General features: G+C 45.8%; 1 protein-coding gene across 9 annotated transcripts in view; it reads right to left on the bottom strand.

The window, feature by feature from the left end:
- The window catches only part of AKAP13 (A-kinase anchoring protein 13), a 320,007-nt gene that overhangs the window by 160,195 nt on the left and 137,924 nt on the right, over window positions 1-21,888 (bottom strand). For all 9 annotated transcript variants that reach the window (XM_046008539.1, XM_046008544.1, XM_046008541.1 and 6 more), the window contains one exon: window positions 19,319-19,502. In XM_046008539.1, the coding sequence (XP_045864495.1) occupies window positions 19,319-19,502 (184 nt within the window). The remainder of the gene's footprint in view (window positions 1-19,318; window positions 19,503-21,888) is intronic.

Below are 21,888 nucleotides of genomic sequence, written 5' to 3' on the forward strand. Positions count from 1 at the left end.
GACCTGATTTCTCTGCTGAAATTTATTCTCACTGGACATTGATAAAGACCCACACAGTGGTTTAAGCCTCTGTCTTCGGCTCAGGTCATGATCTCAGGGTCCTGGGATCAAGCCCCACATCAGGCTCTCTGCTCAGCGGGGAGCCTGCTTCACCCCACCCCCGCCTGCCTCTCTGCCTACTTGTGATCTGTCAAATAAATAGATAAAATCTTTAAAAATAAATAGATACATAGATAAAACGGACCACAGTTTTCTCTGGCTCTCTCTCCTCCTTCACACACCTTAGACGTGGAGGCATGTCAACTTCCTACACTTCCCTACTCTCGTTCACTCTTCCCCACAGCGCCGGTTTGCCTCCCAAATCTCTCTCCAGCTGCCAAGTCTGAGCCCTGCCCCACATTTACAACTATTTCAACGTCTTTACCAGGATGTGCAGTGGACATTCTCAATTTCAAAAAACTCAATTTTATGTCCCCCCGGTTCCCCAAAGCAGCAGCAACTCCGAACTTATTTCCATGAATGAAACCACTGGCAGCCCTAGTAACGCCGTCACCCTTCTTCGGAACATTGCGTCGGTCTCGTGCCTCCCATTCGGTGCCCTACTTCAATTCCCGCAAGCACTGCACTAGCTCAGGCCTTCACGGAGTTATCTGGACTCTTGCAGACACTCTGGTTACAGGACAGCTGCCCTAGAACCTGCACTGCTCCCCAAACCCACCCAAAGAAACCATCTGAAATCAAAAGTGACGCCACCCGCTGCTCGAAAGTTCTGCTGTGTTTCTCTTTCTTCTTTGCGCACCGGGAGTGAGGTGTGCACATGTGCATGCCCCTATCGCCTAGGCTTTCCCTTTTAATCTTCAGCATTCTGTGAAGCACCCCTGCACCCACCTGTCCTGGACGGAGATATGGAACAGAAGCCCACAGAGCTTCACGACCAAGGCCACACAGCTAGTAAGAACACCGGAACGACAGCCATCGATTCGCACTCGGCGAAGACAGCTGCGTCGGCGTGCCACTGCGACGAGGCTTCGAGTCGGCCAGCAAGGCTTCCACCGTGAGGCCCTATGTTCTTCATGCCAACTTATCTTTCCATGCCCTGTTCTTTTGTGCCATCTCCCAGCTTCTGTCTCCCAGCATGGGGCTCAAACACACAACGCTGAGATCCAGTCGCGTGCTCTACCGACTGAGCCAGCCAGGCCCCCTCTTAGGCCTTATTCTTGTCCTTTCTTCTTGTTGTACCCCCTCTGCAGCCAAGCCGTAAATGTCCACTCACCAAGCACACTTCATCAGCCAGCAGGGCCGGCCTATCCCGAATCCACGCCTCTCTCAGTCTGGTTTCCAGACTTCTTCCATTCTTTGCTCCAGTGATACAGTCTTTCCTCCCCTCTGACTACACAAGACCTTATTCTATTACTGTCTTGTGGCTTTAAAACAAAGAAACCAAACCTCTTTGGGCTGTTTCATGGTTATTTATGTACCTGTCGTATCCCTCTCATCAGAATACAAGGCTCCGCAAGACAAGGACAGTGCGTACTGGAGCTCGGATTCACTGAAGGTTTAAGACAGAAAATCAGACAAGCTGAAGAACAAGTATATGAAGAGTCTGTCTTTATCATGGCTTTGGCTTAGTAACAAATGAAAGTGTGTCCCATCATTCTGGGCCTGTGGTATAGAAAAAACCATACTCTTCCAAAGGACAGAGTCACGGAGCAGACACACACGTGCACGGAAGGGGAATGAGGGAACTAGGGCTGGTGAGCATTAGAAACTGACCTCCCAACACCGAGAGGGAGCGTTCGACTCCCCACCTGCCCCTTCCCTAAAGCCACATGCCCACAGCCTGTCCGGTTCTCCTCAGAGCGGTTCTAGCTGTGGTGCGGCGTTCGGGTCTCCATTATTTGGCACCTAGAAGGCTGCTCGTAGCTACTCCATGCAACGTCCTAGGAGTACTCGCCCTTTCTTGCACGATTTAGTGTCTGTACTTGAATTAAGTTACTTTCTTTTTTCCAATTACTCCTAACTAGAACCTTGTTTGTAGGATCTTGCTTCACAAGGTGATATTCAAAGATCGTCAGTGAAATACCTACGGACCACCTATTAAGTGGCAGGCACTGCGCAAGGTGCCAGGGCTACAAGAATAAACGGGACCAATGTCCTCAAGGATAGACGTGCTCGCACAGTCTGAGGTCAAACACGAACCACTGTGAGACAGCCACAGCTTGGCATTCAGGCAGTCAGGAAACAATCAGTTAAGAGTTTTACACTGGGGTGTCCGGGTGGCTCAGCGGGCTGGGCTTCTGCCTTCGGCTCAGGTCATGATCCCAGGATCCTGGGATTGAGCCCCACATCGGGCTCTCTGCTCAGCGGGGAGTCTGCTTCCCCCTCTCTCTCTGCCTGCCTCTCTGCCTGTGATCTCTCTCTCTGTCAAATAAATAAAACCCTAAAAAAAAAAGTTTTACACTTACAAGTGCAGCACTTGATGTACTAAATACACCACATTTGATCAAAATTACAGTGCTATTACTTGTCAAAGTACCACTACTTTATGTACCACGAGGAAGGAAAAAACTTCGGTGAATTACGACACACACTGAAGCAGTGTTGATGAAAATGCCCCGATCTCACAGCCAGAAAACGACAACTGAGAAGAGATTACACACGCTCCCACTAATGCTGACACTCGCCTGCGTTCCTGAAGCATGCAACAGACGGACAGCAGGTGCGCGGGAAGAAAGCAGCCCCAAGGCTGTGGACCAAGCTGCAAGGCACCCCTGGGGACCCTGGCTCGGTACACTTCCACAGAGACGTCGAACACGCTGTTTTCAAACTTTTACGCAGGCGAACACCTTCAAATAAAATCATTTGCAGAAAAAGAATTGCTCGGTGGTAGGGCCAGTAAGGGAAGAAGGGAAGGCAGAGCCCTGATCTCTCTCCATCCACCTTCCCTTCCGGGTGGGCTGGGAGGCTCCCACCTGGAACCCGGGGCAGAGCTAAACACTCCGTAATTCCAAAATTACAGACTTTTTTATGTGTAACTATAGTGCTTCCCCCGTACAGCCATTTTCCTTGTTTCGTCTCCTCCGGACTTGGAGAAGAACTACTCAGCCGTCTCTTGACAAGAAGCCCTCTCTGGGTCTACAGTGAGTAATGTAGTTGTCCCTCGGTTTTGTATTTCTGTCACAGAGGGGAATATGCCTGAGAGTCTCAAATTTGCCTTAGAAATATTACAAAAGATTTTACTGCTGCCAAATCAAGTCTGGCAAGACAGAAAATCACAGCCACAAGCTGACTTGAGATTCTGGTTGTTGTTACTGGTGAACTAATAGGGACCATAGCCGCAGCTGAGGTTTTTGTGTTGTTGTATATTTTTACACGAGTGCATGGGAGACCTCCAGACGAGCACATGTAAATGCTGCGGGCTGCCATCGCTCCTCATCTCATTTCTACTCCCAAGAACGCCACCCCTGTGAAGACGGGCACTTTCCTACGAACTGTGACAGGTATGCACTATGGGGACTGCTTTGGTCCTGCTCCGTCAGACAGTACTGAGGCCTCCAAGGTTTCTCAGACTGCCACATTTGGCCAAACCCCAGAACAGACTACAAGACAGAAAAGACCCGCTGATACCACGATTACTTTGAAACTTGCAATCATCCCGTCGTAACACAATTTACATTGTTTCCAGCCATTCTAGGGCTGGTTCCGCTTCACCCCGAGTTTGCAGCACAACCCCAGGGCAACCCCCTCCGGCTGAGCCCTGGAAGCCTTGTTGCACCGCGCTGTGATGCTCTCTTCGCTCTTCCGTAACGCCGATGGAGATGGAGGACAGGACCATCCTCCTCCTGCCTGGCTGGGCAGGTCACTGGGGCAGTCAAGGCAGCTAACAAACTAGTATAATTTGGGAATCGATGAAGAAACAGGCAGGTGCTTTTAGGGACACTAGTTGATCCTCGTAAGAATCCTTCAGAGAAGTGCTATTCTTAGTTCAGAGGAGGAAATGGAGGCTTAGAAATATTAACTCATTTGCTCCAGCTCTCCCGTTTCCCCCAGCAGCCTGATCAGCCCGCCTTCAAGTGGAAAACTTCAGCACTCAGGAGAAGGGAGAGCCTGGGCTAGAGGCTTAGCTTCTTTGAGTGTGCATTCCGATCCGTAAGAAGCCGGTCACAGGCCCTCTACAAAGTTGCTGTGGCGATTAAAGGGGGGGCAGGAAACAGATTATCCAACACGGCGGGACACGTAGTAGGCGGACAGGAAGCATCAGTACCTCCTTACTGAGCGCTCAGCTAGCAGGCCCCGGAGTGACGGATCTGAACCTGGGCTGGACGGACCCACAAGCCTGGGCTCCCCACCATCTTCTGCAGCTCCTGTAGGTGGCAGGGGCTGCTCTTTACAGGGACACCCCCCCCCCCCCGCCCCCGTGGGGCTGCCACAGCAGGAAGCACCTGGGGTCATATGAAGTCTACACGGAGCAAAGAGGCCTTCAGGGGAAGAATTTCTACACGAATTCAAAGAACGCCCATTCCCAGCCCAGTGTTCTCCATCACACAAGCATTCTTGGGTGAAAATGTTCTGAAGTCCCCCATTTGCCCCCTTAGCCCCCTTACCCCACAGCAGCCGCAGATCAGCCACAGCCATTCTCCGGTGCCTGGGGAGACCCGGGCAATAGTCAGGGCACACTGCACAGCCCAGATTCTCACTGTCTCGCTCCTTTCAAAATAAGCACATTCCTCTCAAATGAAAGACAGTGCCAACTGTGACATTCATTCCTTCAAATGAATTAAAAAAAAAAAGGCACACTCAAATTAGTCATCCCATTTGTCACAAAACGGACACTAACTGGGACCTACATTTACCTAAGGGGAAAAAATATTTTACTTGCCATAACAAACCCCCACAAATTCATCTTGTTGAACTGAATGTAGATTTCCCTGGAGCCTAAATCACGGGGTGATATGATGGCAAAGGCTGTTGTGGGGTGAGTGGATTCCCCTTTTATCATGGTCAGGTCAAGGCTAAGTTAGCTTCCACAAGCCCAAGTTTTTTTACCCATTTACAAAAAAGTGGCAATAATATAGCTTTCTTACAGAGTTGTTTGAGGGATCAGAGATACACTTACTATTACATTTAGTTTCTGTTTCCTTCAGCAAGCACCGGGTCCACGCCCTAGTCACTTCCTCTTACAGCTGCCTTCATTAATGGTTTAACGATGTTCTGAATATTGAGCTATGTGTTTTCTGTGTGTCACCGCATTTATTCCTTCAACTATGCTGTGAAGAAAGACATTACCCCAATTTGCAGATGAGGAAACTGAAGGTGTGAGGTTTTATAATGCCCTGCCTCGCAGCTACTACATCATGGAGCCAGAATTAGAGCCGGTGCTCTAAACCACCACCCAAAACCACCTCTGCTATTTTGCACCAGAAAATGCAGACCAGTGAAGCCCATGAAGAATTTTTAACATATGCTCTTTGGGGGATTAGGTTCTGGGGGTGCAGATTCTAGATTACTGTGCATGACAGATACGAGGTTATACTCTGTGGCCCATAGCTTCCATGGTCATTTCTCTTTCCAACTTGAGAGGCTACTTGGGCTAACTCAATGGCTCCGTGACTTCTAGAATACCTTGTTCCTCTGATAGCGGTTCTGCCAGTTTCTAGTCTCACCTTTACTGCACTGTTTTCAAGATTTTAAAAAAAGAAACAATTTTTAGTATCTGACCATGATACTAATTATATTGCATAAGTATCTAACATACCAACATTCACATGACACGTAAAAATTAAAGTCAAATTTATACTAGACTGGCAACTAAACATTTACTGATGTGATCAACCTATTCAGCTGTTCATTTTTTTTTTTTAAACTGATTCAGATTTAAGCCACCAACCTAATTCAGAGAACTCTCAGGAATTAATCTTCAGATGTAATGTTAAGTCTCATTTTCCCACCAAGGCAAAGTTCTTAAACCTTAACTGCATCTTAGAATTACCTGGAGAGCTTTTAAAAATCCTGATGTCCAGATCACAACTCACACCAATTAAATAAAAGCCTCTCGAGGTGGCCCTTAGGCATCAGTAGTATTTAAGGCTCTCTGGGAGAGTCGAATGTGTAATTAGAATCCTCAGAGGATTCTAAGGTGCAGCCAAAGTTGTAAAATACATTAAAGTATCCTACAGGTGCCAGTTCATGTTAACAAGAAAAGCACAATCGAGGCTGACAAGTCTGCAATAAATACTGAAGTCCTGGATCCTCTGATCTAATTACGCAAGTCCTCAGAATTTAGCTTATGGAAATAATTTAACAGGAGGAAAAATGAAGCTCATAGCAGCATTCATTACTTAATTTCTGATTTTTTAAATGTTAAAACTAACACTTAACATTGGGTAATGGCTTAAATCCTTAGGATAAAGTATTTTAGAAGGCCCCCAAGATAGTTATAAGACCACAGAAATAGATGAGAATAGGATAAAGTAAAAATATCGGAACACAAAATAGAAAATCAGCCGCACCACTTAAAAAAACAACACAGTGTGGGAGGTAATATCTGAAAATGAAATGAATCTGTCTTACTGGTGGCGGATTATCAGTAATATTATTATGTCTAACCTAATCGTTAAAAAAAAAAAAAAATCAATGCTAATTCTCCCTCCTTGCTATCATTCTTGCTTTTGCTTCTAGCCTAGGTTGGAGGACAGATACAGTATAGTGCAGTGTATTGTATATACTATATATATATATACACGCACACGCACACGCACTATATGCACTATACTATATATATAGTATAGTGCAGGTGTCACCAAGAGCTCTACGGCAGGGAGCACAGAGCAATGAACCTGAATCTGTGCTGTGACACAGTTACATCTAACTCACCCCCAGGCCAACACCAGGCCAACACCAAATAGTGTTTCTTAGATGTTCCTCATCTAAGAAATAACCCAAATGACTGATGCCCACTCACTTAGTGATGCACTTTCTCTTTTTCCTACCCTTTCCCTCCCCAGATAACTGAGGCCATCTAAGTGAGGACACAGAGATTTCTATTGAAGTATTACTTGGATCTTTATTTCTATAAAGCTAGGCTGATTTCTTGCAGAACGTACAACTGTCTATTTTATGACAGTTACTGACTTTATAACTACTTACTGTCCTCTGCCTACAAGGTGCACTTAACAAGAGGAGAAATTCAGGCACATGAGAATTATCCTGAAAGAAAGCCATTATCACTGTGACTAACATCAAATTCCAGGCTGGGGAAAGAGACAGAAATGGTTACAAAATAATCTGAAACTTGGAAAGAATAATAGAACTATCTGGATAAAATAATTTAGGACTGATGACAAAAAACAGATCAAGAAGAAAAGTCCAATATCCAACCTCTAGAAAAGAGAGAACACATCTTTAAAAAGGTTGAGTTTCTTTAGCTTTCTCATGAAGCAAACACAAAGAACAAAAATCAAACAGCAACCCTAGATGTTCATCAGCTTAAATCATCTAATCACGATAGAGGGCAAGGAATGCATGCCCATTTCTCCCAGTCTTATTTCTGAAAAGCATCTGAAACTCAACACAAAATATTAAGGCCTAAATATGATTCTGTAACTCCAGGGTAATGATGACCATTAAAAGCAGCTGATTAACAAGCTTCCAAAGGGGAAGCTGCCACAAGCCTATAGATAAGTGATTTGTTCTACTTAGAAAAATTGGTAACTTTCATCACAACAAAGTCATCACTCTGTAAACTAGCTTTTTCCAGTTCGAGGGGAAAAAACGACAAAAAAACATTCCTGCTCATTAGTCTGGGCAGGACTCTTCAGACACGAAGTTCACTTGACTTTAATATAAGGTTACTGTCATTAAAATTTAAGAAAAGAACCAATACTTACTAAGTCCAATAAGCTTCTAATGAGCTCGTGTGTTTTTATATGATCCACTGCCCTGAGGCAGCATTTTCCCTAAGTCATTGTTGAAATGGATTCATCTTGTTTTGAAGCAGTTAAACAAATAACATATGTGAAAATAAAGCGACAACATCTCTTTCACACACTAGGACTTTTTTCAGGCCTCCCTTCTCCAGCACGCTCCTTACGCAGCGACACGGAACATCGCTCCGCTCTACCTGCGCACAGTGCTGTGCCATCAGTGGTCAGGTGGGTTTCAGGGCAGCTGCGCAAACCACTGATGAAGGACCAGATTTTTAAAAAAAGAAAAAAAAAGTTCCAATTCATTACAGAAGCAAAAATTCTAAAAATTACTAGAAAAGTAAAATGCACAAGATACAAAATTGAAGCCCAAAGTTCTTGTTAGATTCAATCGATATAAAATGACTCGGTCAACTTAGCATAAAAGTTTCTGAACACATTCTCTCCACATCACACTGATCTCATCACAGGTCAGTGACAAAGAACAGGCTGCTCAGTGCTTCGCTGAGCCTGCCTCCTTGTGAGCAGCAGTGGGTTACAACAGAGAAGCCTGCAGACAGCCAGGAGCCATGTTTCACATTCCTAACATCTACAGACCCCAGCGAGACAGGCAAGCAGAAGAAAAGTCATGGCACAGATAGGGACATGGAACACGGAACCAGCTACACACAGATGCTCTGGACCATGTGTCCTTTTCTGCCGAGGTACACCTCACAGAGGTCCTCACAGAGTAAGCCTGAACGCTTACTCAATACCAGTCAGGAGTATTTTAAAAGTTCAATCCCAGCTGGTGTTTAGTATTATTTTTATTATAAAATCAAGAACATACAGGGGCACCTGGGTGGCTCAGTGGGTTAAAGCCTCTGCCTTCGGCTCGGATCATGATCTCAAGGTCCTGGGATCGAGCCCCGAATGGGGTTCTCTGCTCAGTGGGGAGCCTGCTTCCCCCCGCCCCCAGCCTGCCTCTCTGCCTACTTGTGATCTCTTCTTCAAATAAATAAATAAAATATTAAAAAAAAAATCAAAAGCATCCAAACATCCACTTTAATAGCCAAGTCACAAAGAGCTTCTAGAATTAATTCACTGACACGATTTCCCTGAACTGAATGTGAAATACTAGGCACTAATCACAGTACATAATAAAATAATACAGCGCAAAGCAGGATTCGGTTTTTCAATGCACTTCCAGCATAAATACCATTTTTACTCTTCCCAGTGACGAGGATCAACGACCTACATATAGATGAACAACAGAAGCACAGATAAACGAACCAAGGTTTCACACAGCAAATGGCTGAACGAGGGCTAAAAGAGCAATTTTTTTTGAGACTTTATTTGAGAGAGCAAGCACGCAGGTGAGCACAGAGGGAGAGGGAGAGGCAGACTCCCTGCTGAGCAGGGAGCCTAATGAGGGGCTCAATCCCAGGACCCCCGACCACGACCTGAGACAAAGGAGACACTTGATCAACTGAGCCACCCAAGCACTCCTGAAAAATACATTTTTAAAATCTATTCCAAGTAATTTAGTATTAAGCTTGCATGGATTAATGAGCTGTAAGAAAAGCTAAGAGCAAAATGCTTCTCTTAGATTAAATTTAAAAAGGTGTTAAGAGGTATTTTAACTTCTAACAACTTTCTTAACCGACAAATCATTTTCATATAAGCATACATTTTCTAAAAACATACACATATAAATAAAATCTTAAAAGTATACGCATAGACAAAAAGGTACTACTTCTCAGTACACGAAAATGCATTAGGTTCTATATGGATACTTGTGTGCAAGTGTCCCTGTATTTTTCCATTACTGATAAAATGTCTCCAAAAGCCCACCGAAAAAGATAATACTAGATGGGATGACATTTTATTAAACACGAATCCCACCTGGAAACTGGTCTTCTCTACATTGTACTTAAGTTCTTATTTCAAGATACTTCAAAATACCACATTTCCAGAACATGAATGACCTAGGTGATGGATTTATTCACTCAAAACTTCAACATCTATTCACACTGTATCTACTATGTTCCTGAATGCTAGGAATAGATGACTGAATAAATAAGAGCCAAAATCCTACTATCACAGAGCTTCTATTAGAAAAGGGTATAGTTACAGTTAGAGATACGCTTTTTAAAAAAAAATAAAAGCTGGTGCTTATAGCAGAAACTTCCTGTGGGTGGAGAGAGTGCATTCTTCAGACAGGTGGTCAGGAAAATCTCTGAAAAGGAACCAGTATGAAAGAGCCAGCATATGGAGTTACTGGGACAGGACAGAACAGGCTAAGGGTAGAGCAGAGCGCAAGGATCCCGTGCAGAGAAAGCCCCGGGAAGAAGGCGAACGTCAGGAAATGAGGCGTCAGAGTTGGACAGGGTTCGGATCTCATGGGGCTCTGCAGACCATGGTACCAACTAGGATTTTACTCTGAGTTGGGTGAGAAAATGCGAGGAAGAGGAGAACAAAGGTGAAAATACAAAAGAATAAAACACTATTATTAGTTTGGCATCCAATGACTATAACTTACTTATAATCCTCCAAACAACTTTGAGGCAGGGATCAGTGTATTTCCATTTTTCATGTGAGGAAACGACAGGCATAAGGAAAAATTTGTTCAAGCATATGGCCAGTAAGTGAAAAGGCCAGAATTTTACCCAGACCTAACACTGAAACTTCTGTACCTCCTTCTACTGTCCAGTGCGAAAATGACCCTCTAACACTGTCAAACGATGACGACATTCCAATTATACACACTGTTAAGTCTGATACGATATTTATCAGAAGCTAAGTAGGTATATTAGATTTTCTGTTACAAATTTTTTTAGGATCTATAGCAAGAAAAGCATACATTAAGAAGCCATTCCTCAGAGATGGGGTTACAGCATCCAAACAGAGGATCCATGGCTGGCCCCAAACTCAAAGGTTTATGTACGTGGAACACCAAAATTCAACAATCACAGAGTGCATTTCAACTCACTTCAGCATTCCCACCGCTATGCCCCAGTCAACAACCAGTCAGCCAGCCTCTCCTCCTCACCTTACCTAGCAGGATGCAACTCAAGCAAAAGGCTGGGCTGATGCTAACATACATGTAAAATCCTGTCAAATCAAGTGCAAGAAAAAACCATTTTCCCGGTACTAACAACCCGAGTCATTCACGGGGGGGAAGTTCAAAGATGCGTCTTCTTGAGATCAGCGAAGGCCAGGTCAAGCGCCAGAGAACCACCACTGAAGACCCACGACCCGTCAGTCTGGAAGCAGATACTCACTGGCGGGGGCTCAAACACCACGAATACCGCAAGCCCATCTTATCCGGGCCCCGGCGTCATACTGCAGCTTTAAGAGTAAAGCAGCCCTCCCAAAGGCACGTTTTGCTGAGTCTCCCTCGGACGGGAACTGCAGCATCTAGTTCCTGGTCTGAGGGCTGCTGCAATCTCGTCCCTGAAGCCACCTCACAGCCACGGTGCCGAGCTTAGGGAGTCCTACGAGATCAACTGCAACTGCACAGAAATGCAGCGGGAGAGGCGAAATGCCAGAACGGGGGGAGGGGTGCATGGGGGGTGACTGATGCCCCCACAATGGATAGGAGGCTATTATCTTAGGTGCTTGTAAGGAATGCACTGCTAGAGTAGTTCACGTCCATGCACACGATACTTGGTTCTTCTCTCCTTCCCTTTTTTTTTTCTTTTGACCTTGTACTGTCACTCCGCCCTCAACTAATACAGAAAGAATGCAGAAGAAAGAGGGCACATAATTTGAGCAGCAACTGTGTATCAGCAATTTGCTATAAATTCTGCGATTTTAAAGAACTCAAAACGGAACTTTTCTAAGGTAATGGCCAGAGCACGCTGGAAAGCTAGACAGACTTGCTTCCATTTTTACTCTGACAGTGCCACCTGTACGATCCTGGGGCAGTTACCGAATGTTCCCTGTGACTCAGTTTCCTCATCTGTGAAGTGGGAATGCTGGATTTGCTGGGAGAGCCAAGAAGCATGCATGTAAAGTGTCAGCACGGTGTCTGGCCCTCCCACAGCGCTCAGTAAATCGTGACTATATGGGATACTATAGTGCTGGTGTAATTCTAAGGAACAAAAAAGAAGACAGTTTTTGAGTCATGTATTTTTAAAAAGGGCACAGAACCCTTGCTTGTGAGTTAACTGTCAGACAACTAAAACGACACGCACATCACCCTACCACTATTTTCTCCCCAAAATCCAAGAGGAAATGGGGGCTCTTCTTCCTGGCTGTGGCAAGGGATTGATAGCGTTGTGGGTGAGGCTGACCAGGAAAAAACGTGTCAGAATCTGGATGGTGGTGCAGAGCGGTCCTCTTTACACACAGCTGAGTGGTCATCATATTTCCAATGGGTCTTCCTCCCTAGCTCTCCAGGCAGAGGAACATGCCCAGTTTCTAAGAACTTCACAAGCATGTTCCCATTTTATCCTAAGAGACCTAGGATGTACATGTTAGCATTTCCCATTGTACAGAGGAGAAAAGTGAGGCTCCTAGGTGATACTCAATCAGGACACACCCATGTTCAACTCTCCCATGGTGAAGGCTGAACAGCCAGGTGCTTTGGTCCAATATTGATTTTGGCCATAAGGGTTGTTTGACATGCTTAGTTTTTTCCTTTATAATCACTTTCATTTCTGTTAATAATACACACACATAAAATTTCCAAGTCATTCTTTCTGTGGGTATCCCCTTAAGGAAACTCCCAAAGTGACCAAATAAAAATCGAATATAATGGTTATGAAAGGTTTATATGTTCTAGAGTGTGGAGGACTCGCCCATCAAGTCCATGCTCTAGGCTCCTGTTTTCTTCCACCAGGGTCCACAGTGAAGTCAGAAATGTTGTCAAGATGATGTGCTGTTTCCACAGAGAATTTGCTACCAGAGGTTAAGCTATGTGACTACAGTTCTCTGAAGAAAAACGCTGAGGCCTGAAGTTACAGGGCACCAAGAGCAAACACAGCTAAGGCCATTTGCATGCACGGAGCAAGAAGTGCACGCAAGGGAACACAAGACAAATGGAAGAGCTTTGTTATTCCAACCAATGTGCAACACCAATTCATCTCCTTATAAAGTCCAAGACAGTGTAAAAGTTCAGAGGTTTTATAGTTATACAATGCTTCAAACTACTGGTCCATGACTTAGCAGCTGTGTTGATTACCTTTTGAAATGAGGAGAATATGTCCATCTCCAAAGAGTTGGAGAGAGAATAAAATATACAAGAATTTATGCAAAGTGCCTAGCACAAATACAATAAATGACAGCTGGTGCTACTGTTATAGAAATACATATATTATTCTCGGAAAGTGCATTCTGCAATTTTCCGGCATGCTGCCACACAGGTCAACAACCCTGAGATTACCAGTTGAATGGCTTTCTAAAAAAACTAGGGAATGTCAAAATTCTCAAAATGCTTCCATTCCGAATTTACCAAAAAAGAAAAAAAGTCGCTGAAAACCACATCAATGAATCATGGTAATTAGATGACCTTGTTTAGAAGACTGACAATGTTATCAAACATGCTTCCTCACAAAATCCTATCAAGAAGTTAAAAACATCCTAAGGACAGGCTTGTGAAGAACAGCAAATCACTCTGCAGATGGCTTTGGGCAAGCTATCGAGCCTCTAGAAACTTTCCCATTTCTAGAGGTATCTGGACTATATTTACAGCTCAGAGGTGTTCCAGATCTGCTGGAAGGTTCTAAATGAGAACACACTGAAGCACCAAAGTAGCAGGTAGCCAGAAAATGTGTGTGCCTACCCCCGCTTCCAATTTCCACTCAGTTCTACCACCTTATCTTTACCGGAACAGAGACCCAGATCACACAGTGAGCAAGGGGGATGGGTGAACGGACAAACATAAAGATGGACAGACAGATGGGACTTGAGCCAGAGAAATGTAAAGTTTAAAAAAAAAAAAAATCCCCGTCTCTGGCTACTTTTTTGAAAGTAAGTTTGTGCATTTGCTTCATTCTTTCTCCTCTTAAGCGAGAGCAACGGCTACAAACGTGCTTTGTGCTAGGCGGGCTACTGAGGACCCACTTGTAAGAGGGCGCAGAGAGGTCCCTGAAGAGGCGATCACTGTGTCCACAGAAGGTCTTGCTCAACAGTACCCCGCCCCATCGTGCAGTAAGTGTACAGGAGTAGTCGCTCTACCCTCTGACCCTGACCCCAGGCTTCAAGTGTACAAGTAGTAAAGAAGGTCTTGAGAATAGAATCGTTGTGAGAGGAGCCGATCTGCCGTGCCAGAGAAGAACAAACCCCCACCTACTGCCTTGTGTCTGCCAGGCTGGGTCTGTGCTCTGCGTGTGCACACACGTGTCCTCTGTACCTGGACAGGTCCTTGGACTTTGCCCTTGAGCCTGGTCCTGTTACTCTGTAGCCCTGTGACTTCCGGCCACTCACTCTGCCTCCACTTCCTCGGTTGCAGAATAGGGTAACAACACCTGACCTATCTACTCTTTAGGCTGTCGTGAGAGCCAACGTAAAAAGACAGCTCGAGTGTAAACGACACTACGTTTAAAACCATCCGCTGGGTAACATGAATGAAAAGCAGAGGCTAGGACGGACCAAAGAAAAAGCTGTTCACCCTTTCCAAATGGAGTGTTCATCGTCCTGTGTCCTGGTGGCTTCTTCCTGAGTCTCTCCTCCAGTCAAGGTTTTGTACAGGGAAGATGGCGGGGAACAGAATTCCACAGATGTGTGGGTGACAGGAGCCCTACCACTTCTATAAAGCCTCAGGCTAGTTGCCTTAGCTCTCTGAGCCTTCACACTTCGCCCACACCACACAAATAAGTACAAAAAATAAGGCCGATTTCAGAAAGGTTGTCCTAAGACTGAAGTGAAATATTAGCCGTAATATTCCCGACCATGATGTCTAGTGCGCGGCAGGCTCTCATTAAATACAGAGATCTACTGAACTGATACAGAAAATGACACGAGGACGGACACTGAAACGTGCTCTCTGGGCAAAGGAGGTATTTCAGCACTTTCGTGTCAGCACTCCAGAGCCGACATTCGCTACAGGACTGCTCTTCCTGCAGGATGGCAGCCACCGCAACCACCCCTCGCGCGCCTGGAGCTCCCTGCTCCGCCACCCAGAGGCGTCCCGTCACAGCAGGGAGAGAGAACCAAACTGGTGGTTTTAGAAGTGATATCTATTACACGAAGGAATGAGATCAAACTCATCAAAAGCAGGGACAACCACACGCTGCCCAGAAATCCTTTCAAGATTCTGGCAAAATTTCTTTAACGTACGAAAAATCGTTCTGGCTCTAGAAGTAATGGGAAATCAAGGAAAGGGCAATAATGGACACCGTTGATATCGGTCGCTGTGCTGGCACTCTTTGTACGTTCCTTCATTTATTTCTCAAAGCAGCTCACACTGGAGACGGCCCTCTTGTTTCTCCCATGTTACAAACAGGGCTGGGGCTTCAGGAGCGAAGGGGATCACCCAGGAGCACAGCGTCACAGGGGCAGATCCTGGGTTCAAGACTCGCCCACCTCAGCACAAATTCTGCCAATCTCTCTACCAACTTCAATTCACAGAGACCGACAATAAATATCACAGAAAAGATACTCTAGGGAGACCCTCAAGTGGAATCTGAGTTTCACTGGTCAGTGAACTACCATCTTACTGATTACATGACTACATGAGAAACTTCTCCACAGAGCACCTGAGAGGCTGACAGAGTAGCCGCCGTCGCCACACTCGGGTCTAACGGCATGCTGACACGGGCCAACCAGGTAGCATCCAAGGGGTGAGAAACTCAGGCAGGCAGGTGACTTTCCGCTTTCTTCCAAGTCACACAGGCTACTAAGTGGGGAAGCTTCGACTTTAGCTAAGCTCTTCGTCCCGAAGCAGGCCCGCTAGACCATACTGCCCGCTCTTCGAGCTACAGTACCTGTACCTGCTCTAAGGGATGACCATCATCTGTGTGACAAACAACCCCAGGTTCTCCACAGCACATACGTCAGGCGCTTGGTTATCATTCCGGGAGGCAGGGATTTTTGTCCTTGTTTCTTTCTTTTTTTTAGTATTTTATTTATTTATTTGAGTGAGAGAGAGCATGACCAAGGAGAAGGTCAGAGGGAGAAGCAGACTCCCAGTGAGCTGGGAGCCCGATGCGGGACTCGAGCCCAGGACTCCAGGACGATGACCTGAGCTGAAGGCAGTCATTCCACCAACTGAGCCACCCAGGCGCCCTGTCCTTGTTTCTTTTTAAGCAGACAGAGAAACTGAGGCTGAGAGAGTCAAGTCATGTGAAGTGTCCACAGTAACGTGGCTACAAATGGCAGAGCCAAACCGCGAACTCCGGTTCGACTCCAAAGTCCTACCTGGAACTGCCTCTTGGTCTCAGCTCTTTCCCTCGCCCAAAGGAGTGATCCAGGTCCCCAGACTGCTTTGTATGCTGTGTGTGGGATGTCTCAAGAGCACCCAGCTCTCACAATGTCCTTCTGGAGACTCCAACGCAACACCCATCTAATATCACCTCCTAGCCTTAGCCCAACCAAGAGCCTCAAGACTTGGGTTCCCTCCCTCTTCTACCCATCACTAATTAGGGGACCTCAGGCAGGGGGATGTTCAACTAACTTCTTTTCAAAATGGGGGAGACAACTGTGCATCTACCTAAAAGCAAGTGGAGGCCTCAGTGTTCTGCGTAAGATTTCCTCTCAGGCAAGACCGGTACATTTTGTCTAAGGTGAATTTTCCAATCACAAATACATCCATACTGATAATGCAAGATCAAAATATGAGCAGTGAGTCAACAAAATCTCTCCTTTCCTGTCACTGAACTCAGTGGAAGTTAATAATAACAGATTACAGAAAAGGGAAGCTGTCAAAAACATCCTAACAATTACTGCTATCTGTTAGGATTTAGTATCAAGAGTTCTCAAAAGACATGGGTCATATTTAGATAACCTTTCTACTTCCAAGGAGAGCAGAATCGATTTTCACACAAAAGTGACTCCATTATTCAAAATGAATTATCAAACATGCCTGAGACACATAAACACAAACAGAACTTGGACCCTAATCAGCACTATGTCTTCTTCCCCGCCTCCAAAAATAAAAACAAAAACAACAACAACAACAACAAAAAAAAAAACAGGGTAAGCAGCAAGGAATGAAAACAATAAATTTACTTTGGAAGACATATACAAGGACTGAAATAAACTGGAATTTTCAGTGAAGACTAGCATGCGAATAGTTATTTTCTAAGGGCAAAAATGTACGTAATCCTACCTCAATTTCATATTAACTGAAAAGACAGAATAAAATGAAAAGGGCTTCCATGGAGAAATTTAATTTAAACAAGAGGAGAGGTAGGAAGACTCAAGTCTAAAGATCTTAGTGAAGCATTAGATGGCATCACACGCGGAACAACTCTTAGCTTTTCATAAACCACCCTGTGAGTTTCACAAGACAAACTCCTCGCTCAGAAACACGTGTGTAAACTTCTGCCTGGGACTGTAAAGGCCGCGGAGCCCATGCAGTCTATTCTTGACGCCCCTTGTTTGGAATCCTGAGAGCGGAAGGAGCTCTGAACAGCTTCTTAGGGTGATCTGGCTTCTTGTCACCCTGATCCTGTAACTGCCTCTCTGGATCTCACTTTCCTCCTTATCCGTTAATGATGATCTCTCCTGACCTGCAGTTGAAATACTAGCGAAGTCTATTAACATCATGGTAAAATCGAGTGATGTAGTAAAATCACCTCCTCCCCATTTTTTTAATTTGCTGATTTTAACATCCTACTGTGGTCCCCCATTTGAAGATTTCTCAAGTTGGCTTTCCCTTCAAAAGGAGGTGAGTGGCTTTTGCATATGGAACAGAGCTCGTACTATAAAGCAAGCCAAAAAAATCTTCTCCAAGAACAAACACTCTGGTTTCCTTAAAGCTGCGCCACAGTCTTGTGACATCCTCACCAAACATATAATAAAGCTGTTGTAATCACTCTATTTCCCCATTTGGATGGCAATCCTTAACCAACTCTGCTTCCCAGCAAAAACCCGGAGCTACAAGGTTACACTTAGAGGAAATGCTCTTGAAGGGCAGCAAGGTTATATGCAGAGTTAACTGTTTCAACTTTTGGAACAGGCTTCTTGTGAGAAAGCCCTGAGGCGAACAGCAGAAGGAATCGAATCACCGACCAGATGGGAAGTACGAAGGAATGGAACCGATCACTCCTGGAATACTGTTGCAGTAGAGCTCAAGTATCCGGAGCTCATCTGAGATGAAGAGCGTCCCTCCTACTGTCAGGGATCCCACGCACTCATCAGAGAGCCTCTGAAAAGAACCTTTTGTCTGACGACTAGAAAAGTTATCAGCTGGGCAGGTGAAGGAAACAACAGACAGACCAAAAACCCGACCTGTTTAAGTAACAGTAGGTAGCATTACATGCTGAAATCTCTTCTTGCCCCATGCAGACTCCCCACACTCCCCCCATACAGCTATAAATGACAAAAAATTAAAAGCCACTAAATTAAGTCTAACAGGAGCAGAAGACTGGGAATTTGGGAACATCCACTTAACTTACGAGAGTCCCTCGATTAGTGAAGAACGTGAATCCCACAGGATTTATTCTCGGTCAGATTATGTGGCTGAAAAGATGTGGTGACCGTAAAATAATAAAAACTATGTATTAAGCAAGAGAAACTACAACTGAAGTTTCTGCCTTTTATAAATATTCCAGGGGAAAAGGTCAGCTGTTGTAATGCACTTCTTTCTCTATTTCTACAAGAAAAAAGGCCTCCTCCAATGTCTTGACTGACAACCTTCCTTCGAAAGGCTCTCAAGAGTTAGTGTGTCCAGCCGAAGAGCGCAGACACGCAGGACTCCCTACCACCCGTCTCCAGGACAACTCGGCGGCTTTCTCCTGCTACTCATACGAAGAGACCACGGCTCTTGATTTTGTTCATGGAAATTACATTCAGACCCAAACCCAGTGGCTCAGCATATTTTCTGCACACGATTACTACATTCAGATATTTGTTTCTAATTAACTTAAGTCTTGAAGACACAACAGAGGAAACGTATGGCAGAGAAAAATCTTCTCTTGTACCAAGTCGGAATAAGCTACATACGTGGTCGGGGAATGCTGCCCCCACTGACGAGACCTCATCTCAGGGTTCAGTGAAATCTCGAGAGGCGAGAAGCAGGGAGGCAGGGAGAGAAGCTGGCAACAGGACTTACGTTTGCGTCTCACAAATGAAGTGGTTAGCAGGAGCGAGCTAACCAGCCTCCGGCAGAAGGCAAGGCACAGAGCTGAGGTTTTAGTTCCTGGCAAACTCACTTGGAGATGCCAAGTGGGCGGCGCTGCTGTGAAGCAGGGGGTGGGGGGGGTGGGGCCCGGCGTGAGGGGAAGGAAACTGCGAGAAGGAGCACTTACTCGGTCAGAAGCCGGTGTAGCTTGTGATAACCCCGCTCTAAGGCCAGGCTCACAGGTGTCGCTCCTTCCTGGTTGTGGATGCTGAGAGCCCCTCGGCCACCTGGCTTTTGCAACAGGAACCACGTCAACCTCAGCAACCCCAGCCGCACAGCAAAATGCATCAGCGTCTCCCGGGGACCACCATCTGTATGTGGGAGAGAAAATCATATGGAGAACGTGAAAACGACAAGCAAACAAACAGAAAAACAAGCTATGTGAGCACCGCCGCCTCCAAGTTCCTGAGATCCTAGAGTTAAACCACAACATAAACAGGCTTGGCAGTGGCGGGCTGTGACCAGCTCTTGCGTAAAGACGGAACAAAGCTGAGCACAGTTTGAGAACAAAGTCTCTGAAGAGAACCATGACATTTCTATATCCTGATTTAACACATTTGTGCAATCCACTTATATGGGCAGATTTGTAAGAGTGAATCCACATGTGTGTTCTTTTCCTTAAACAAGAAGGGGGGGAGGAATGCAGCCTCACAATGTGGGGACACACGGGGAATAGCTGTTGGGGCTTAGATGGGTGTATCGTAAAAGGTCTAATTAAAGCAAAAATAACACCCAGACAGGAGCTGGCTAGGTAAACACTAAGAACAGGTTCTGCTTGTTAGGTCCACACGGGTCCTTCTAGTCCCCCACATTAAGGGAAATCAAAATGCCAGCACGGCCAGCTTTTTGTTTTGTTTGGCTTAATGAAAGAAAGAAATGCATCTCCAGGCATAATAGGCCTCATTTTAAGAAAATATACTAGTAAGTTCAGTAAGAAAAACGCGCACTTGGGCTTATTTCACTTACGGGGAAGGCCCCTCTTTGGTACAGCGAGTCACGCTGAAAGTGGTGGAATGAGGAAGGGCTCAGGAGGCGGACAAATCGGGTTCGGAAGCGGCCATTTGCCATCTGAGACTGGGCCCGGTCCATTCTTACCTCTCGGAGCTTCATTTCTGCATCTCTAGGAGGGGCGCCTTCACCTCACACCCAGGACAGAGGCAGGCGGAGTGCGGGGATAAAGACGGGCTGCACAAGATCCGCACTCAAAGCCAGGTAACCTCCCTTTCCCGGCTCTCTCCTCTCAGACTTCAAATTCTGTTCCAGGTTCACCAACAGCCTCTCTCTTCCTCAGGCCATCCCCTGTGCCCAACCTGGGTTGACAGCCATGGCAGGGCTGCGGGACCGGCCCCACAGGCTGGGCGGGACTCACCTCCAGGGGGCGCCACGCAGACACTGCAAGGGCAACGGTGCCCAGGAGCGGTGCTTGCCTCCTCTCCTTCCCCGTGGCTACCACCCGTCTCAACGTCTTCCCTGGGTGTTCCCAGACTTCTTGGACCCCGCTGCTTTCTCCTTACACTCAAGTCCTCCGTGCGGCTCATGTGACTAGCAGTGAGAAATGCATCCAGCTCTGAACCAGTGATTTTACAGCGAACTGCTTTCCAGTGTCCCATGTCTTTCAGTCTAGTCCCCTTTCGCCAAGGTAAATTTTCAGATGCAAAAGCGATCTTTCGTATTGTACATTTTCCTACAGAACTACACACACTGACTAATTCAGGAATTCACAGGGTGTTCAGCTGAGACACGTGGCTGCAAAGAGATCAACACCCCAAAAGAAACGCTGCACGTGCAGGTACAATCCGTCATAAGCAAGACCTCAGAGCAGGTGGCAGGGCCGGACAAAAGGGCAGAAAGAACCTTCACAGAAGATCAAACATCACCACCTGACTTGTGCCTTACAGTTGTTCACGAGCACTCTGACGTCCTTGCCAAAACCAAAAAGCTAATAAGGCTCCGACCAGGAACTATGTGACTTTTTAGAGGCTGGTCAATTCCTGTCTTACTACGTGACACCTCCACACCCCCTCAAAGCAGTTTTCTTTACAGCCTCACCACTTCCGACCCCTGGTTTGCTGAGTCAGCTCCGCATTTACGAGTTCCAACAACAAAGCCATGCACCTGCTCAAGCTGGCACCTTGGTTCCAGCACCTGCGTCCTACCCAGATCTGATTCTAAGGTCCCGAGCAGAAGGTACCACATGCACTTGTAGGTTGACCCCTTTATGCAATTAACAGACGACCAGAAGTGTGAGGCGTGGTCAGGACCCATGAGATGTCTTGTTCTGGGCTATGTATTTTGTTTTAACGCTTTTCCCACTCACAATAACCCTATGAGGTCTCACCATCCTCAGGTTGAGGCAAAGACAGGCTAATAACTTACCCACAACAAGAATCATCAGGATTTGAAAATTCTTCTGTCAAGTCTAGAGACCAAACCCTCTCCATTAACTCCACATTCTTTTTGTAAAAAGCAATCAGGCAAGCGAGCTCATGTGGTTTACAAAGAACCTTTTCATGTTTCTGTTCTCTGGTCTCTATATTCCATATTTCTTCCTCTCATGATCCTTTGTCTTTTCCCTCTGTATTCTGTGAGTTACTCAACTTTGTCCTTCAGGTCACTAACTGCATTTCCTGTGATGTCAACTGAGTCCTTTGTCCCCAGTTTGAATTTAATTATGTTATGGGATTCTGGATGTCCCTG

The sequence above is a fragment of the Meles meles genome, chromosome 6, assembly GCF_922984935.1.
Source record: "Meles meles chromosome 6, mMelMel3.1 paternal haplotype, whole genome shotgun sequence".
Taxonomy (NCBI): domain Eukaryota; kingdom Metazoa; phylum Chordata; class Mammalia; order Carnivora; family Mustelidae; genus Meles; species Meles meles.